The sequence below is a fragment of the Gekko japonicus genome, unplaced genomic scaffold (genome assembly GCF_001447785.1).
Source record: "Gekko japonicus isolate JY-2015 unplaced genomic scaffold, Gekko_japonicus_V1.1 scaffold30, whole genome shotgun sequence".
NCBI lineage: Eukaryota > Metazoa > Chordata > Lepidosauria > Squamata > Gekkonidae > Gekko > Gekko japonicus.
The window spans coordinates 585,377-604,230 of record NW_015168045.1 but is presented as its reverse complement, the minus strand read 5'-3'; the positions used below and the strand labels follow the sequence as shown (position 1 = coordinate 604,230).

Here is an 18,854-nt window from a genome sequence, read left to right as displayed (position 1 = left end):
CATATCACTTGTGGCATGGGCTTACATGTATAGGTGTAATTTGTCTGCCTCAAAAATGGCGGGTAAGGTGAATGGATGAAATTAACAAGGTGTACATGGCACACAGGATTGCATGTAATACATTCAGGTTCATAAATGCGTACAGCCTACATTGGAGGGCTGCATGAACATGGCTAAAATAATCGTAGCATGATTTGTAACAGCACAATCCAGCACAGCATACATAGGGAACCCTGTTCTGTGTAAACCTTTCACTCTCAGGGTGACTTCTTAAAGCAATAAAGATTCATGGGAATTATACAGACAACAGCATTTCTATGAACAGTAAATTATACACACATGATGAAAGTCACATGATTATGGCCATACAGTTTTGACTGATGGTTTTAGCAAGGTATGTAGTTGAACACTTGGAATATCACAAATAAAACTGAGCTTCTCAAAGACAAATTGTCAGTTTTGTCAATTTGTATTCTTTCTCTAGCATATACAAAGTTCACAAATTTGATCACAAAAGCATTCTACACCTTAAGTAACCAGTTCATTATAGATGGTGGTATACAAAATCAACAGTCTGACCCTATGTGTGTTCACTCAGAATTAAATCTCCATTGTCCGATGAAATTTATTCCCAAATAAGAGTGCATAGGATAGCCATGCAGGAATTTAGTTTTCACTGCCTGGCACAAACAGAATAAAAAAAAAAACCCTGATCTGCTCAATTATTGTTACCATAGCAAATCTTCCATCCATAACACGATTTAAAATACTAGTTTTGACAGGCCTGCTTTTTGAGGCAGAGCTGAAGATGGTCAGCTCTTCTAGATAGTCTTCTAGGTAATGCTTCATTTTGACTTTATTACAATTTCATTTTGTTTATAATATTTACTCTCCGCAACCTTTCCTGTCACATACATTCCTTTTAGTCTATAACCCACCTTGAGTCACAATGAGAAAGGGGGGCTATAAAGTAAGTAACTAAATTTTTGCAGGAATACGCATGTCAGTTTGTTTTAATAACAACAATAAATGGGTAAGGGGGATCACCCATAAAATATGTCACCTATAAGCAACAGGGGGGTGTAAAGTTGTTATAAAGGATAAGTTTAGTATTGGTTAAAATGGGTGAAGTGTCACATACTTTATAAATGGTCTCTATTTTGTATGCATCAATCACTCAAATGGTAAAACTGTTTCATGAATTGTTATTTCATATTTAACTGTATTTCATGAATTTTACTGTAACACCATAAAGGCCCACTGGTGATAGCCAGTGTCATGTAGTGGATAGTCTGTTGGATTTTGATTAGGAAGACTTGGGTTCAAATATCCACTCAGCTATCTCCCAGCTATCTCCCAGTTGACCATGGTCCCTCAGCCTAGCCTGCCTCACCAAGATATTCAAAGAAGAGATAATGTATGCCACCATAAGGTTCTTGGAGGTAAGGCAGGTTAATAGTGGTAGAAAGTAGCGTCAAGTCATAGCCAATTTATAGCAACCCCAGAGGAGTTTTCAAGGAAAGAGATGCTCAGAGGTGGTTTGTCATTGCCTGCCTCTGCATAGCACCCCCAGAATTCCTTGGTCTCCCATCCAAATACCAACCAGGGCTAACCCTGCTTAGCTTCCAAGATCTGATGAGATTGGGCTATACAGGCTATCCAGGTCAGGACAAAGGGCAGGTTAAAAGTATAAAAAACAATGTGGGGAAATTACATTTGAGCAAAAGGCAAGTGTGATTTTGGGCCGTATCAACAGAAGTATAGTGTCTAGGTTGCAAATTGCAGCCAACATGGCAATCCTGTAGGGTTTTCAAGGCAAGAGATGAACAGAGGTGGGTTTGCCATTGCCTGCCTCTGCATATCGACCCTGGACTTCATTGGTAATCTCCTATCCAATTACTGACCAGGGCCAACCCTGCTTAGCTTCCAAAATCTGATGAGAACAGGCCAGCCTGGGCCATCCAGGTCAGGACAAAAGACAAAAGAGGTGGTCTGCCATTGCCTGCCTCTGCGTAGCAACCCTGGGCTTCCTTGGTGGCCTCCCATCTGAACACTAACCAGGGGCCGACTCTGCTTAGCTTCCGAGGTCTGATGAGATCAGGATGGGATGGGTCATGCAGGTCAAGGAAAGAGACAAACAGAGGTGGTTTGCCATTTGCCTGCCTCTGCGTGGCAACCCTGGGCTTCCTTGGTGGTCTTTCATCCAAATACTGACCAGAGATGACCCTGCTTAGGTTCTGAGATCTGACGAGACTGGGCTAGCCTGGGCCATCCAGGTGGATGCAAGAGATGAGCAGAGGTGGTTTACTATTTTCCCCCGGGTGAGGTACGGGGGGCGGGGCACATGACGAAGCCCCGCCCCTGCTTCCGGCTGCCCTGCTTTCGGCCCTCATTCAGCCAGGAGGAGGCAGGAGAAGAGGGAGGGTAAGTTGCTTCCTCCCTGCCTCTCCCCACCCCTGCCTGCCTGGGGCCAGGGAGGGCCTTGGCGGGGCTTCCTTGCACTCCCGCTGGCCTTGCAGGTCCACCACAGGGCCCCTCATGGGGCTCGGCAGTGGAGCTGCAAGGCCGGCGGCGGCCGGGACCATTGGGGGCAGGGTGTGTGGCCTTATGACACACTTCCGGTGATGTCAGGGGGTGTGGCCTTATGACACACTTCCGGTGATGTCAGGGGGTGTGGCCTTATGACACACTTCCGGTGATGTCAGGGTGTGTGGCATATGCTAATGAGTTATGCTAATGAGTTCCCCTAGCTCTTTTTCTATGAAACGACCCCTGACTGGGGGTATGGAGGCGCAGGTATTTGTGAATTTCCTGCATTATGCAGGGGGTTGGACTAGATGACCCTGAAGATCCCTTCAAACTCTATGATTCTATGTATATTTGGAAAAATAATATTGTGCATATTGAAGGGTTGTTGTAATTTTAGTGCAACTGCACACACAAAAGTAATAAAACAAAACAGGGGAAGCGCTGGGCTGATGTTCATTTCATTAAAGACTGGACAGCTTGAAGAGAAGAAGGTGGAGGGTATACAGAGAAGGTTTGTTCAGTCTAGCAATGTGAGAAAGAACAGGCAGTACAGATTTTAGCAGTAGAAGGATAACTGCAGTAAGCTCCAAACTGAATAGAATACTGTCATTTACTGTTCTCACATATCTCTCCATAACCATGGTACACTGCATGTCTTTTTACTATCTCTTATTTCCCAATAGCTTTCTCTGACGTAAGCACAGTACTATTTCACTGTAGTGCGACAGAAAAGTATGTACAAAATACATGAAGCTAATGCTAAAAGACTTGCATTTCCAGTCACTTTTACGTAAATGCATTTTACAGAAATATAGTGTTGGATTCTGTGAATACTCTCCACTGACAGAAGGAATTTCTATTAGCAGGCCGAAATGTCTTTACCTCACCACTCTGCTGCAGCAGCCCAAAATGCCCCTAGAAATGCTGCTCCTTAGGACAGAGGACCTCCAGAAGGGGCATGAAAGGGGAGATGAAGATCTGCCATGGAAGGAGAGAATCATATAAGCACCATTCCCCACTGGAGATTTCCTGTGGGACCCAACACATTCTTTTACTGGGCTTCAGATAAAGTCTGCAGAGCCCCACCATAATTTCCTTGGGCCTGGTCTAAGTTTCTATCCTCTCCCCCTCCCAATTTTGTTTCTGAAATGATACAAAATGCACCATGTCATGGTAAAGGGACTTCATCTCCCCAAGTCCCTGGTAAAGTGTGTCTGTCCCTTTGCCATCATACTTGCTCTTGTATTACACAATAACATTCACATGAATTTTGCTTTAGCATATTTGACTGCCTTTTATTTTATTGCAGTTTGATGCTGACAGAGATGAGGAAGAAGTATTCCATGACATAAGCTTGGCTGTTGACAACAAAATGTTTCCCCCCAAAGACCATGTGGCAGGTGGGTTAATGATTACAAAACTTTGATTGGGTCTCCATGGGTTGCTTCAGAATTTCATGTTCTGAATACTCTAGAAAGTTAATGTTTAGACACAGGCATTCAGATCACAATAAATAAAACTGATTTGTTTGGTACTATTGATGCAGTGTTGTATGGAACATTAGATGTTAGTTTAGGGCTATGCCATGTGCCTCCACATTCTTACCTGAAAGGAAACAGAAGATCTATCTCACTTACCGTGAATCTACCGTGAGAGCCAGTTTGGTGTAGTGGTTAAGTGTGTGGACTCTAATCTGGGAGAACCAGGTTTGATTCCCCACTCCTCCACTTGCACCTGCTGATGTGACCTTGGGTCAGTCACAAGCTCTGGCACAGCTGTTCCTGAAAGAGCAGTTTGTGTCAGAGTTCTTTCAGCCCCCCCCACCTCGCAGGGTGTCTGTTGTGGGGAGGGGAAGGGAAAGGAGTTTGTAAGCCGCTCCGAGACTCCAAGTGAAGGGCGGGGTATAAAGCCAATCTCTTCTTTCTTGGTGGTCCTGGGGGGGCAGTCTCTATGTCTGGGAAGAAGCTCCTCCCTGGAGGCAGGCAGGGTCACTGAACTTTGGTGGCCAACGAGGTGGGAAATGAGGCTCACTTGCAACTTTAATGCTAGTAGCTCATGATGTAGAATTTTTGCTCACAACCAGTGGTCCTTTTGGGGGGGAACACGGGGGATCGCCGTTCCCCCGGTGAGGTGCGATGAAGCCCTGCCCCCGTAGCTGTTTTTGCAGGCAACGCTCCCCCCCTCGCTCTTCGATGGCGTTTATGGCTGGAGCGAGGCCAGCGGGCGGCAGCAGCAGTCGCAGCTCCCTGTGCGTAAAGCCTCCGTCAGGCGGGGGAGGGGCGCTGCGGGGCCCGGCAGCAGCTGCGGCCCTTTGGGAGGGGGACAGACGTGGGTTGCCCATTGGATCCCGCCTTCTTCAGGCAAGGAGCCCCTCGTGAGGAGGAGGACTCCCCCGACCCTCCCCCCAGTGGTAAACGCGCCACCCGCCACCTCTCCTGATGGGAAGTGCCACCGGGAAGGTAAACTTTGCGGCCAGCGATGTTTAGGCAGCTCCTCTGGGCTGCCCTGCCAAGGAACACCAGCCCAGTTCTGCCGCCGCTGCCACCCCCGGGCACATGATCTTTCCCTGCCCGCCGGGCCGTGGGCACTTGCTGGCTTGCAGCAGCTGGAACCCCCTCCTCGCCCAGGGCCCTTAGCAGGTGGAAGAAGACTCGTTTCAGTGATCGGGAACACTGGGGGGGGGAGGCACTCGCATTCAGCGTAAAAGGCTAGGGTGAGAAAGCTCGAGCAGAAGAAGACCGTTCCTCCGCCCCAGCAGTGCTCCTTGGCGGCTACAGATCGCTTTGCACGTGACATGGGTGCCCAGATGTCCAATGCAAGCCGGAGACCGGCAGCAGTAGCGGCGTTCGCTGCGCACTCACCAAGAGTCTTCGCAGATCTGAGCAGAACTCTGCAAAGATTTGCCGCTGCCTGCAGCCTCAACTGGACGGGGCTGACCTCGCTCTCTCCTTCCTCTCCCCTCCCCTCCAGGCTGCTCAAACTTGAGGGCGCTCTCTCGTGCCGGGCCCTGGGCCCAGAACGGCTTCCCTCCTCTCGCCTCTTCAAACTCCCCGTTGCTGGTTTCCTCGCGCGTTAGCCGAGCTGCGGTCGGCTGGTGGCGCCTCAATGGCTCCTTGCGGCCCCTCCAGGCGGTTTTCCTCTGGGTGAGCTGGGGGCCGGGGCTCGCGTGCCCGGAAGCAGCAGCAGGGCGGTCTTGACTGGCATCGGCGTCTTCAGGGATGCCTTGCCATCGGGACAATCAGAAACTGGAGGAAGGTGGGGAGTGGGCTGGGAGCAGAGGAGAGGCCTCTTTGTTGCCGAATCCCTGCCGGCTCTCCTGCTCTTCCTTCTCTCCAGTCCCCGCCTGGAGGTTGGCAACCCCATAATTGGTGGGGGCGTGCCAGAAGGTGTGGCATATGCTAATGAGTTATGCTAATGAGTTCCCCTAGCTCTTTTTCTACGAAACGACCCCTGCTCACAACACTATACATCTTAGAGGGAACATTGTCATGGGAACCCGTAGCAGAAGTGTGGGAGTGTGAGGAGGGAAGCTCAAGGTTGGAGGCCAATCCTTCCTGAGGCACAGACTCAGAGAGGCCCACCCGCACTGCCATTTCCTGCCTTTTTGGGAGGGAGACCAATAAAAAACCCACTCTGGGCCTTTTAGAGCAAGGGCTCCTTCTCCTTACTGGGATCAAGGAGAGTGGTTGGAAGATTGGGCAAACAGCAAAGGTTGCAGCTTGAATGACTCAGCTGGCCCAGCAGGCTCCTGGAGACCACAGGAAGGTCTGTAGTGTTCCCATAGCAGCCGATGCTCCGCTGAATGCAGGAGTGACTGGGGAAGCTCATGGCCTGGAGGATGAAGACCACACAGCTAAGGAGATGTTCTTGCTGGAGGTTGGGGGAGTTCTTCCTGTGGTGCTACTCCCACACCCCTTTCAGCGCCCTTTCCCCAACTTTTTAAGAGGCCTAGGAGCAGGGAGAGGGCCTTCCTACCCCCTAAGGCAGAGATCTCCCAGGGGAAATGCTCCCTAGCTGCCACCCCAGAAAGGGGGGGAGAGGAAGAGAGAGAAAATAAAGGAAAAGAAAAGGAAAAAATACCAAAGGATCCTATGAAATTGTGGTGCTCAAGAGAGTGCAGTCAGCAATTCTGTCCACCTTGCAGGCAGGGCCAAGACTGGGGCCTTGAAGAAAAGCCCCTTCCCTCCTGTTTTAAACTGCTGGGTCGTGAGGGCAAAGAGAAAGCCAGTTTGGTGTAGTGGTTAAGTGCATGGACTCTTATCTGGGAGAACTGGGTTTGATTTCCCACTCCTCCACTTATAGCTGCTGGATGACCCTGGGCAAGTCATAGTTCTGTCAGAGCTGTTCTCTCAAGGACAGTTCTAGAAAGAGCTCTCTCAGCTCCACCTACCTCACTGGGTGTCTCTTGTGGGGAGGGGAGGGGAAAGGGATTTGTAAGCCACTCTGAGTGAAGGGCGGGGTGTAAATCCAATCTCTTCTCTTCTTCAAAAGGTTGTCATTTCACTAGGGCTGCCAAATCCCCCGGGGGGTGGAAATCCCCCCGCCCCAGAGGCCCGTTCCCTGACGCCGGGGAATCGGGCCCCGGGGGGAACCCCGCCCCAGCGTGCATGTCACAGGGAAGTGACGTCATGACGCCGGGCACGTTGGGGGCGGGGCCACGGCCATACAAGGGAAAACTCTAGTGTGCCCGGCGTCATGACGTCACTTCTCTGTGATGTGCATGCGACGCGCACGCACGCCGGGAGCTGCACAGGAGTCCCCCGCCGGCAAGGTAGGTAACATTTGGCAACCCTACATTTCACCCTATATTACCTTCTTATTTATATTATTCTTTGTATCAACTATGAGGTACAGATTAAAGAAAAACATTTAATTTGTTTTCTTTAGGATGAATAAACTTTGTAAGTTGATGACTGAAAAGATTAAAATCAACATTTATGTCTTGCATTTTTGTCCTCCCCCCCAAATTCAACAGATCACAGACATTAAAAACATTGTCCTAATTCTGACCTGAGTACTACAACAGGCATTCAAAGCCCAAACTTTAAGAAAATGGGTGTCTGAATAATGTGTCTGTCCTGGAGTTTGTCTTGTAGTGTTCCTGAAATCACCTAATAAAGTAGAGCGGTTTCACTGCAATGCATCCAGAACCCAGTACTTAACACATAGCTTCCAGAAAGTGTGTATAGTGGAGGCCTTCTCAGCCACCTCTCATAGACTATTCCACAACACAGAGGTTACCACCAAAAAGGCTCTGGCCTATGTAGCCACTCATTTTACCTGTCTGCATTTATGGTGATAAATAATGCCTGATCTGCAGAACAAATCTGTCAGAGTCTTTGTTTACAGTATTTTAGCACCAAGTTCTCTTTCTTCTCCATTACTTTCACTCCAGATCTAATTAGTTCATGTACAGTCTCTAATAACACCTGCTTATTTCCAATATAATATGTATACAGAAGTGTCAAACTCTGACCTGTTCCTGTAAGAGGACATTACAATTTTGGTTAGAAAAATATATTAAACCATATAGTTAGCCCATTATCAGAGGTCATTTCGGGGGGATCGCGGGGGGTCGCAGTTCCCCCAGGTGAGGTACGGGGGCTGGGCACATAACGAAGCCCCACCCCCTGCTTCCGGCCACCTCACTTCCGGCCCTCATTCAGCCAGGAGAAGGCAGGAGAAGAGGGAGGGTAAGTTGCTTCCTCTCTGCCTCTCCCCCCCCCTGCCTGCCTGGGGCCAGGGAGGGCCTTCGCGGGGCTTCCTTGCACTCCCGCCGGCCTTGCAGGTCCACCGCCAGGCCCCTCATGGGGCTTGGCAGTGGAGCTGCAAGGCCGCCGCTGGCAGCCGGGACCGTTGGGGGCGGGGCGTGTGGCCTTATGACACACTTCCGGTGATGTCAGGGGGTGTGGCCTTATGACACACTTCCTGTGATGTCAGGGGGTGTGGCATATGCTAATGAGTTATGCTAATGAGTTCCCCTAGCTCTTTTTCTATGAAATAACCCCTGCCCATTATTGTTTAGACCAGAAGACATCTCATGAAAGAAATATGGCTTTCTCAAAGATGTGAAATGTCACTAACAGTCCAAAATAATGAGGTCTTATGTAGGATAGCAAACTGGCTCTAATTGATAAAGACCTAAAGCCATAATAGGAGATGTAAGATCAGTTCTAGAAAAATGTTATTTGCAAATTTATCTCCAATTAGGGTTTCCAACACTCCTGACCAAAAAATAATAACATGTTCCATCCCTTTGATAGAAGCTTGTGTCGAAATGAGTAGCTGAATCTTTTCATGGCATGGGGGTATATAACATCACCTGGTAAACAACAGCCCATTAAACCTCTGTTAAATATACAGAACATTTTTTTCCAGTCAGTTGTCAGCCCTACACCCAAGACATTAAAAGTGGGTTAACCTTTTTATAGAAATTATTAGCTAACTGCTGTTGCTGGAGAAAGAGAAAATGGGATGTAACCCATCTAAGGTATTGATATAAGCTATTAGACCATCTTTGAAAATACCACAATAGACACAAACACCTCCAGAGTTTCCCATTCCATTTGGCCCCTGGAGGATTGTTCTGGAAGCTTCACTAGGTACATTGGCCTGTATCTTTGTAAATGATCTTAATGGACTTCAGTAGCTCAGTAATGTGTAATCTGTGTTCATTGGGATTAATTACCATTTTCCTTTAAACTTCTCATTAACATCATTTTACGCCTTTATCACTGTTGGGGGGCAGAGTCCTGTCCCCATCCTAACAGTTTCCTTGTCCTACAGGTGCCACCCATGTGGCCTCAGAAATAGGGGAGACACCCAGTTCCTACTGCTCTTGCCAGCTTCCCTTCAGTGCAGACTGGAGCAGGTAGCCAGAGGACTCCTCATTGCCTTCTGCCAGGTTCTTTTAGAAGTAACACTACAAATCACATATCCTGCCTGACCGAGGATGGAATTCTCCCTCACCCCCACACTTACCTGCTTCTGAAGAACCCAGTGAGACTATCATGGTAGCACCCAATATCCTCTTGTGACCTTTGCTGCTAGCCATCACTGGCCACCATCAGATGAACAGGGGAGGGAAGTTGAGATGACATCAGCAGGGTGTGACTGGGTGGGGACACAAGTCTGGGAGAAGGAAGGGCAACCTCTGGGGACTCCCTGGAACAGGCAGGTAGCCCAATAGGCCAAAAACGGCCCTGAGAAATATGGGACAGTTCTTAGCCTTGAAATGGAAGCACTAGGAGAGTCTTTTAAAGACTTGGAGGGGAAATGGCAGGCTGGAGGGTAGAAAGATGACAACTTATTGGCCAGGACACCAGTCACTGAAGGGGCTTGAGATGCATTGGTGGGAACTCAAGGTAGTCCCACCACACATACTCCTTTATAAGGCTTGGCTGGAGACAGCTGTGACAAACTAAAGGTTTGTTGATCAGCAGCAGGTAAACAAGAGAGGGGCTGGGTCACATGACTGAGAGTGGTGGGGGCAGGTTACTCAGAATTCTCAGGGACTGACAGTTAAGAGTTGACCGTTGACGGTTAAGGCTGTTAGCTGGTGAGCTCTTGGGAAAAAAGGAGCTTCTGGAGCGGAGTGTAAAAGCATGCCAGTAGTTTGAGGAAAACTGGGGTTGGCGTTAGATAATGCTCCTAACTGGTCCCCTCTAATGAGAGAGGATAGTGAATTGAGAGGAGGAACTGAAATAACTCCTCAGTATTCACAAAGTAACATGCACACTCCTCCAAGGGAACATGTGAGGTGGTTAAAGGAAGGACTAGAGGTCTGGAAGAGACTGTGGAACAGCTGGAATAGTCTTACCAGTCAGTCTCTGGGAGCCAGACGGAGAAAGTCCAAGGTCTAGCCACAGTCAGTTACCGGAGAGTGAAATCACAAATGGTATCAAGGTACCAAAGTCAGTCTGTGACAAACTTAGTGTTATAATACTACAGCCTATGTTAATGCAGAGTGAAGCATTCATACCAAACAACAACAATATATTCTGTGCAAATATTTCCCCCCCTGCTGAGTTTCTGTGAATAAAGAATTGTGCTGTTTGCCTTTCAAAAGCACTGGTGCCTGAGTGTCAGCTATGCTGCCATATAGTTTATTTTTGGTGGAGACCCTGCAGAGGCTCTGCCTGATGGGGGGACCCCTCCGGAAAAAAATGCTGGGCCTGTCCCTACGGGACTTTCAAAAGAACCCAGTGGCCATCAGGGGATAGGGCAAATTCAGGGTACAATATAAGGACTTCAACAGGGTGTTGGACCTGCTGGTGGTGGAAGGGCGGCTCACGAGCCTACTGGACCTTTCTTGGTTTGGGCCCCTGGGGTTTGGAGTAACAAGGGTGAACCAGGTGCAGCTGCAGGACTTTAACGCGGTCTGTGATGAATTTCTGGGGGTGTTCGATGGCACGCTCAGCCGCTACACCTGTCCCCTGGTTGCGCTTGATTTAAACCCACCCGTATAGCCCATCAGAATGAAAGCCAGGTGGCCCCCATTTGCGTTGTGGCCCAAGATCGAGGCAGAATTAGACCGCCTGATAGCACAGGGGGTGCTAGAACTCGTACCGCATGCTCGGTGGGAAACACCGTCACCCCCGTTAAGCCTAATGGTGACGTCCAGATTTTCGCAGACTATAAATGCATACTTAATAAAGCGCTCCAGGACCATGCATACCCAGTGCCAGTCGTCAGCCATGTTCTGGCCTCATTAGCGGTCGCCTGGGTCTTTGGGAAACTGGCCCTGGCCCAAGCATATCAGCAGCTACTAGTGGACGAGGCCACAGCCGAGGCCCAGACCATAGTCACCCACAGGGGCACTTTCCGAGTGCACAGGCTACAATTTGGTGTGAGCATGGTTCCGGGGATTTTCCAAAATCTGATGGACTGCCTCCTCAAAGGTATCCCCGGAGTCCAACCATTTTTTGGCGATGTTTTGATTGCTGCACCCAACTCCGTGTCAGCTATGCTGCCATATAGTTTATGGACCTGGGTTCGCTTTCATGACCTGTGTGCCAGTTGCTGCCACATTCCTTTCTTTTCACTCCTCCCCCTCGTTATCACTGACCTTGTAGCCAGCCCGTGTAATGTCTTCCCATCAATTAACCGTGAGACTAGTTTCATTTCCCAGCCTCGGCTCTAACTGCCTTGGTCCTCTTTCCCGCCCATGGGAGTCAGGCCGATCAGCCTTCACTTCTCCTTTCCCCTTCTCTTCCACAACTTGTAAGGACTTTTTGGGGCTGCCGCCCCTTGCTCTGCCAGAGAGTCCTCTCCGGAAGAACCCGAGTCCAGCTCGCCACTAGACTTGCTGTCCTCTTCTTTTTTCCCATCTTCTGGCCTTCTGACATTCTGTTAGGAATAACTACATCATAGAAAGCTGAGACCAGCTCCACATGAGACGGGAATTCGAGGACGCGCTCCTGGCCATACTGGACATGGTAATAAGAGTGCTGCGAGCAGAGCGCGAGGGGCCACAACCAGTGCCGGCCCCACCACCTCCCTGGGAGGCTCCCCCCGTTCCAGCGCCCCAAGGGCCAGGGCCTTCCGGTCCACCTGTAATTTCAGCGCCAGGACCCACGGACAAGCCAGTACCCGTGCCCAGACCAGACAGCCCGAGGGCCCCCCTTCACCGGCCAAAAGATCTCATCGAGGCTACCTTCGATGGAGACCCGGAAGAGTTGTCCTACTTTGTGGTTCGAGTGATGAAGTTTGTGGAAAAATGCGGTCACCTGTTTCCAGATGACAGCAGCCGAGTGGATGTAATCACAGCTCGCTTGAGAGGGGCCGCAGCCACTTGGTATATGGGCTTGCACAAAGAGAGGGGCTTGGAGCTGGTGAGTGTGAACGCTTTTATGTGGGTGTTGCATGCCCAGTTCGAGGACCGGAATGCTGGCCCGAAGGCTAGGGCATTCCTGCGCACCCTGAAACAAGGGAAGCAGTCGGTGAGGGAATACTCATCGGAGTTTAAACTGCACGTGACTAAGGTCCGAAATTGGCCAGACCAAGTCCTGGCTGAGCTATACTGGGTGGGGCTGAATCAAGAGATCCGCAAGACAGTCCTGTGCTCAGTGGATCTGATATCCCTCCGGGAGTGATGCAGAAAGCAGAGAGTGTGGAGGGCCATCTCAACACTCTGCGCCTCAACATTTCTGACTCTACCCCGGCCCAGAAGGGAAAGGCAGTAAAACCGCTTGAAACGCTCAGGGATCAATGCCTGAAGCAGGGGCTGTGCCTGAGGTGCGGGGAACGGGGCCACTTTGCCGCCGATTGCAGCGGATTGAGCCCTGGAAAACCGGGGAAACCTGAGCCGGCCAAGCTGCAGGTGGGGACAAGTCGAAATTTGCTAAGGCGCTACAGGCTACCCCGGAGGACACCGAGGATGGCACCAGTGAGGATGACAACACCGAGCTGGCGGGAAAAGGCCAGGTCCTGCTGTGAGAGGCACGGAGCAGCAGGGCTCCATCCCAGAGGTGCCAAATGTGGTGAGCAGCTACCCCCCTTTTTTCGTGACTGTAACCCTCATGAATCCGGCCAAGGGGACACACATCAGAGTAAGGGGTCTCATTGACTCAGGCTGTGGGAGGGACCTCATCAATCCATCTCTAGTGGTGGGGCTGGAAGCTGCAATGGTGCGGTTGCCCGAACCCCTAATTTTTATTCAAATGGATGGGTCCACGATGAAGGAACCTTGCGAGTTCGAGACGGTGCCATTACGGTTGGGGGCGGGAGATCACTGGGAAGAATGCTCATTCATGATCACCCCCACCGCCAGGTTCCTGCTAGTTTTAGGAAGTCCCTGGCTGCATGGACACAATCCCTACATTCTGTGGGACGAGGGGAAAGTGGAATTCATCTCCCCATGATGCAAGTTGCATTTATGGAACCCGCAGTGGGGTTCCCAGCCAGAAGCCGAAGCCCCCCATGTTTGCTTGCCCAGGAGGAGTTGGTTTTGATTCCCCCCAAATATCGGGACTTGGCCAGGATATTCAAAGAGGAAGAAGCGGATGAGCTCCCACCCCATAGGCATTCAGATTGTGGTATTGAATTACTGCCAGGTCAGCTTACCCCTCCCTGACTTATTAAAAACAAAAGGGAAAGGTTCAGATGCCACAAAACTGGGTGCTAAGCTTCAGTGGATGGAGGAATGCCAGGAGGCATTCGACTGACTTAAAGTGCTATTCACGACAGGACCAGTGCTTGCCCACCCGGATGAAAACAAAAAGTTCATCATCCAAGTCGATGCATTGGATGTGGGGATGGAGGGGCAATCCTGCAGGAGGGGGATAATGGGTTGTTACACCCCCTGGCCTATGTCTCCTGTAAGTTTAACAAGACCGAACGCAATTGGTCAGTTTGGGACAAGGAGGCGGGAGCGATCTCCTTGGCGCTCTCGACATGGAGACATTGGTTGGAAGGAGCCTCGGTGCCGTTTGAGGTCTGGACTGATCATAACAACCTGGAAATGCCCAAAAAACCCTGTAATCTTAACGCCAACCAGCTACATTGGTCCAATTTCTTTTCCAAGTTTCAGTTCACTTAGCACCATTTCCCAGGCTCTGCAAATTCGCTGGCAGACGCACTATCCCGCATCCCACAACATGATAGCCAAAGGGAGGTGGTCCTAGACTCTATGTTCTTGCCCTCGCATCTTGGGGTGGTGGTGACAACTTGCAGCCGTGCAGCCTCCTCCCCTCCAGACCAAATCTCCGGACACGACTCCACCCCACCTATTCCTCCAGGCGAGGCAGCTTGGAACGCCAGGTTTGCCTCTGCCTTTTTGGATGCCGACAGAGAGGAGGTGGAAAATGTCAGGGGGGTGGAAAGGAAAGCAAAGCGGATGGTTGCTGGTACCGTGGCACAAAACTGTTTGTGCCCAAATCGTTGCGAGGGGAAGTGCTTGCAGCAGTTCACGGCTCCAAACTCGCAGGGCACTCTGGATTAATAAAATCTCTGCACCTGTTGCAAAGACAATTTTGGTGGCACAAACTGAGTTATTGATAGGCAGGGGTCATTTCCTGCAGGAGCGCACAGGAGCAGAGCTCCGGCAGTAAAGAGCCCAGGGGGTGGGCACATGTAACAAGCCCCACCCCCTGCTCCCAGCAGCCCTCAGTCAAGCTCTCCCTCCTCTGTGAGGACAGATCTGCACGTCCCCCCCCCCAAAAAATAGCTAGCAATCCAAAACAGTCCAGTGTAGCCTGAGCAGTGGGTGTTGCCTTTTGACACACTTCTGGTGATGTCAGGGGGTGTGGCATATACAAATAAGTTATGCTGTTATGCTAATGAGTTATGCTAATGAGCTCCTGCACCTCTTTTTCTACTAAATGACTCCTGTTGATAGGGATTCATAACTGGCAGACATCCTCAATCCACAAGAGAAACAATCCCCGAATACACTTTTTAGAGTAAACTGGTCATCCCTCAGAAAGATGAGGTGATCAGTCAGAACAGTGAGAATCTGAATCCAGTAGTATAAACTGAGGTCCCACTCGGTCAAGATCATTGCATAAGTGGTGGCAAGAGGTGGGATTTTGAACAAAAATCCACAAATAAGTGTCACACAAGCACACTAGCCAGTAAGAGGAAACTGCAGTATAAATATTGGAACAGTTTAAAAGAACATTCCTGTCAGAAATGGCACCTCCACAGAAAACAGTTAAAGCAACTGGGGATGGACAGGCACAGGGAGGGATTCCTGAGGAGAATCCTAGTCAAAATATTGAGGCCATGAAATTACAGATAGAGTTAACCCGAATAGAGGCTGAAAAAGAAATTCAAATGGCCAGGATACTAGCAGAAAAAGAACAAAGGCAGGCAGAGGGGGGGGGAAGACAGAGAACTTGAGAGGCTTAGAATAGTGGACAAAGACAGACAAAGAGAGGCAGAAAGAGAACATGAAGAGAAAATGTTTAATTTGAAGCTCCATGAAATTCAATTAAAGGCAGAGCTTCATAGTGACACTAGAAATGAAAACTACCCTTCAGTGGAACAGGAAAAGTTCCCCAGATATCAGAAAGGGGATGATGTGGAAGCTTTTCTGTTTAGTTTTGAAAGAACCTGTCATGATTTACAGATAGATGAGGGAGATAGAATGTTGTACTTAAGACCCCAGATTTGCAGAGGTTTGAGTGAAATATACTCAGAAATGTGGGGTGCAGAGACATCTAACTATAAGTTATTCAAAGAATGAGTTAGGATCAGATATGGGTTCACTGCTGAGCAAAGCAGGAAAATATTCAGAGACATTAAAAGGAAGCCAGGTGAGACATATTCTCAATTAGGGAGTCACTTAGATAGAGCCCTTAACAGATGGATTGAAGGAAGTAAAGTTACCACTTTAGAAGATTTGAAAACAGTTTGAGTTGGTCCCATCTCTTGAGTCACCAGGAGAGTTTGAAAACTAGAACAGTTTTACAGTCAAGTTCCCTCCCAGTACAGATGGATTTTGAAGGACAAAAAATTAAAAACTATGGAAGAGGCAAGTATTATACTTGTTGAAATAGAAGGGGATTTAGGAAAATCTATGTGGGTTGCCCCTGTGAAAAAACCCAAAGTCTGGAACCACTCAGAAAAGTTTGGGACTGTTAACAACCCAAGGGGAAACATTGGGGTGTGACCTAATATGCTAATGAGCTGTGCAGTCAGGGATATTGCCTAATATGCTAATGAGTTTCTGCTGTTGGGTGTGGTCTATTATGCTAATGCGTTCCTGTTGGGCTTTTTCTACAAAAAAAGCCCTGGAAAGAGGGAGGTTATCTGCTTCCATTGCTAAGAGGAAGGGCATTTTTAAAAATTCTGCCTACAGCTGGAGAAGGGGGAATGGACACTACCACCTAAAACTGTTAAAGTAGTGAAGTGCTTGAACCCAGACACAGAGACAACTGAAACCCCTACACCTACAGAGAATGCACCACAAGAAAAACCCACTAGGATTTTACAAGTATGGAGGGTGCAAGAAGGTTTGAATGAGGAATATATGGAGACTGTGACAGTGAATGATAAAGAGGTAGAGGCTTATAGAGATACTGGGGCACAAGTTTCTTTGATCCAACCAGGATTTGTGCAGAAACATCAGTATTTGCCTGGGAAATCATACACCATTAAAGGCATTCGAGGACCTGCATTTGAAGTGGCCCTAGTTGAAGTTCCTATAAAGTACAAGGACTTCCAAATGGTTACTGGGAGTTCTTAATGATATTGATATACCAATTTTATTGGGAAATGATCTGGCTTCCCAAATAAAAAGCCAGCAGGACGTCTCAGCCAGCATTGTCACCAGAAGTATGACAGCACAACCATGTGATCAGACTGAGCAGCAACCAGAGGAAGAGGAAACATTGTTACAGAGCGTACATGCAGCAGAGTTCCTGACTGAACAGCGACAAGATCCAGCTTACAAGAACTGTGGCAGAAAGCTGAAGTAAGTGAACAAGAGGTCACGGTGGAAAATCCTTGTCAATTTAAAATTTATGACCAGAGACTATATCAGGTGGCCTTAAAAAGAAAACATAATGTAGTCTGGGAGAAAAAGAAACAATTGGTCATTCCCAGGAAATATAGAATGCAAGTGTTGAACTTAGCACATGCAACACTGATGGCCTCTCACCTAGGCATCAACAAAACAAGGAACTGAGTGCAGGAAAGGTTCTTTTGGCCCAATATGGGAAAGGAAATAAGGGCTTTTTGCAAGTCGTGCCAGGCCTGCCAAATGGTAGGAAAAGCCTTAGATAAAACCAAAGGACTATTACAGCCAGTCCCTGTAGTCGCAGCAGCTTTTGAGAAGACAGGAGTGGAAACTGTCAGTCCCATCTCTTGAGTCACCAGGAGAGGGAACAAGTACATTCTAACTATAGTCGATTACACAACCAAGTTCCCGGAAGACGTTCCTCTAAAGGACATTGAAGCAAAAACCGTAGCGGAAGCATTACTAACTGTATTTTCAAAGTGAGCCGTCCACTGAACTCTGGTCCCTGACTGGCAGAGTCTGATACCACCTTGCCATTCCTTGTCTTATTTGCTGTTACTTCTGGGATCCCACGCCAGTTCTACCTGGAGCTGCCAATTAGCTGTAAGGTGGGTTATAGCTCTTTAATGGGAGAGGCTCCTTTCCACCACCCTGTGGCTGCTCCCAGTTTGAGAGTGGGTGAACTGGATTGCAGGCTCCAAATATCAGGTGCCAGAAGTCAGGCAAGGCACGGTTGTTCAGTCCATGGTCTGGGGTCCATAAGTCAAGCAAGGCAGAGTTGTTCAGTTCAAGGTCAGGGGTTACAAAGTCAGGTAAGGCAGAGTCATTCCATCCAAGCTCCAGGATCCAGCAGTCAGGCAAGGCAGAGTCAGTGGCTTAGTGTCTACTATATGTGTTGCAGCCATGCCTAACAGCCTCTTTTGGCTGGTTTTTCTAGCCCCATGCCTAAAGGTCATGTTTGCAGCCAGCTGCTCAGAAGTCAGGCTAGGCAAGGTCGTGGGGTTTTTATGACCCCATGCCTAAGGATCACACTTGCAGCCAGCTGCTCAGAAATAATCCTGCAACTACTCATCTTTGTGCGCTCTGTCTTCTTACTCTTAATTCTGTTCTCAGCCTATGTCAGCTAACTGAGGTTCACCTGCTGAATCAGGGCTGGAGGGTGTTGGTGGCTCTGTACCAGCTGTTGGCTGTGAATCCTGACAAGCCTGCAGCTCATTTTCCTGCTGGTCAGTTTCTCCTATTAACTCAAGGCTGGCTATATGAGGCTCCTCTTCTCCTGAGGAGTCCTCACTATTGCTGAGCCCTGATTGATCCATGACACTGGGGATTTCCCCCTCATGTCATAATAGTCAATAATTATATTCTTCATAATTGTTGTTTCTGCCCATGTATTAAGGCAGCTGCTATGGGTAACAACTAGTTATGAAATTCTGTAGATTGGGAATTCAGTAAAAATGCAGCCTAAGCATATATACTCAGAAGTAAGTCTCTAGTATGTGTCCCTAGCAGTGTATCCTTTTTATATTAAACACAAGAGAACAAAAATAAAGCAATTATCATTTTGATGCCCATCATCTTAAATTAAAGAAACTAGGTTGTTCTTTCCTGAATTCTGAACTATTTCATAAATATAGGGAGTGCAGATACCAGGGGTCTTGTTGTAGAAAAAGAGCTGCCGGAGCTCATTAGCATAACTCATTAGCATAACTTATTTGCATATGCCACGCCCCCTGACATCACCGGAAGTGACAGAAGGCCACACCCCCTGACATCACCGGAAGTGTGTCAGAAGGCCCGGCTACTTACCCTCCTGCTTCATCCTCATTCCCAAACGGAATGAGGATCGAAGCAGAGGGCGGGGTAA

The 18,854-nt window shown here is 48.7% G+C and overlaps 1 protein-coding gene across 1 annotated transcript in view; it reads left to right on the top strand.

Moving 5' to 3' along the window:
* AK5 (adenylate kinase 5) overlaps positions 1 to 18,854 on the top strand; it is a 176,038-nt gene that overhangs the window by 76,986 nt on the left and 80,198 nt on the right. Inside the window, exon 7 of the mRNA XM_015414258.1 lies at positions 3,839 to 3,929. Coding sequence (XP_015269744.1) covers positions 3,839 to 3,929 — 91 coding nt within the window. The remainder of the gene's footprint in view (positions 1 to 3,838; positions 3,930 to 18,854) is intronic.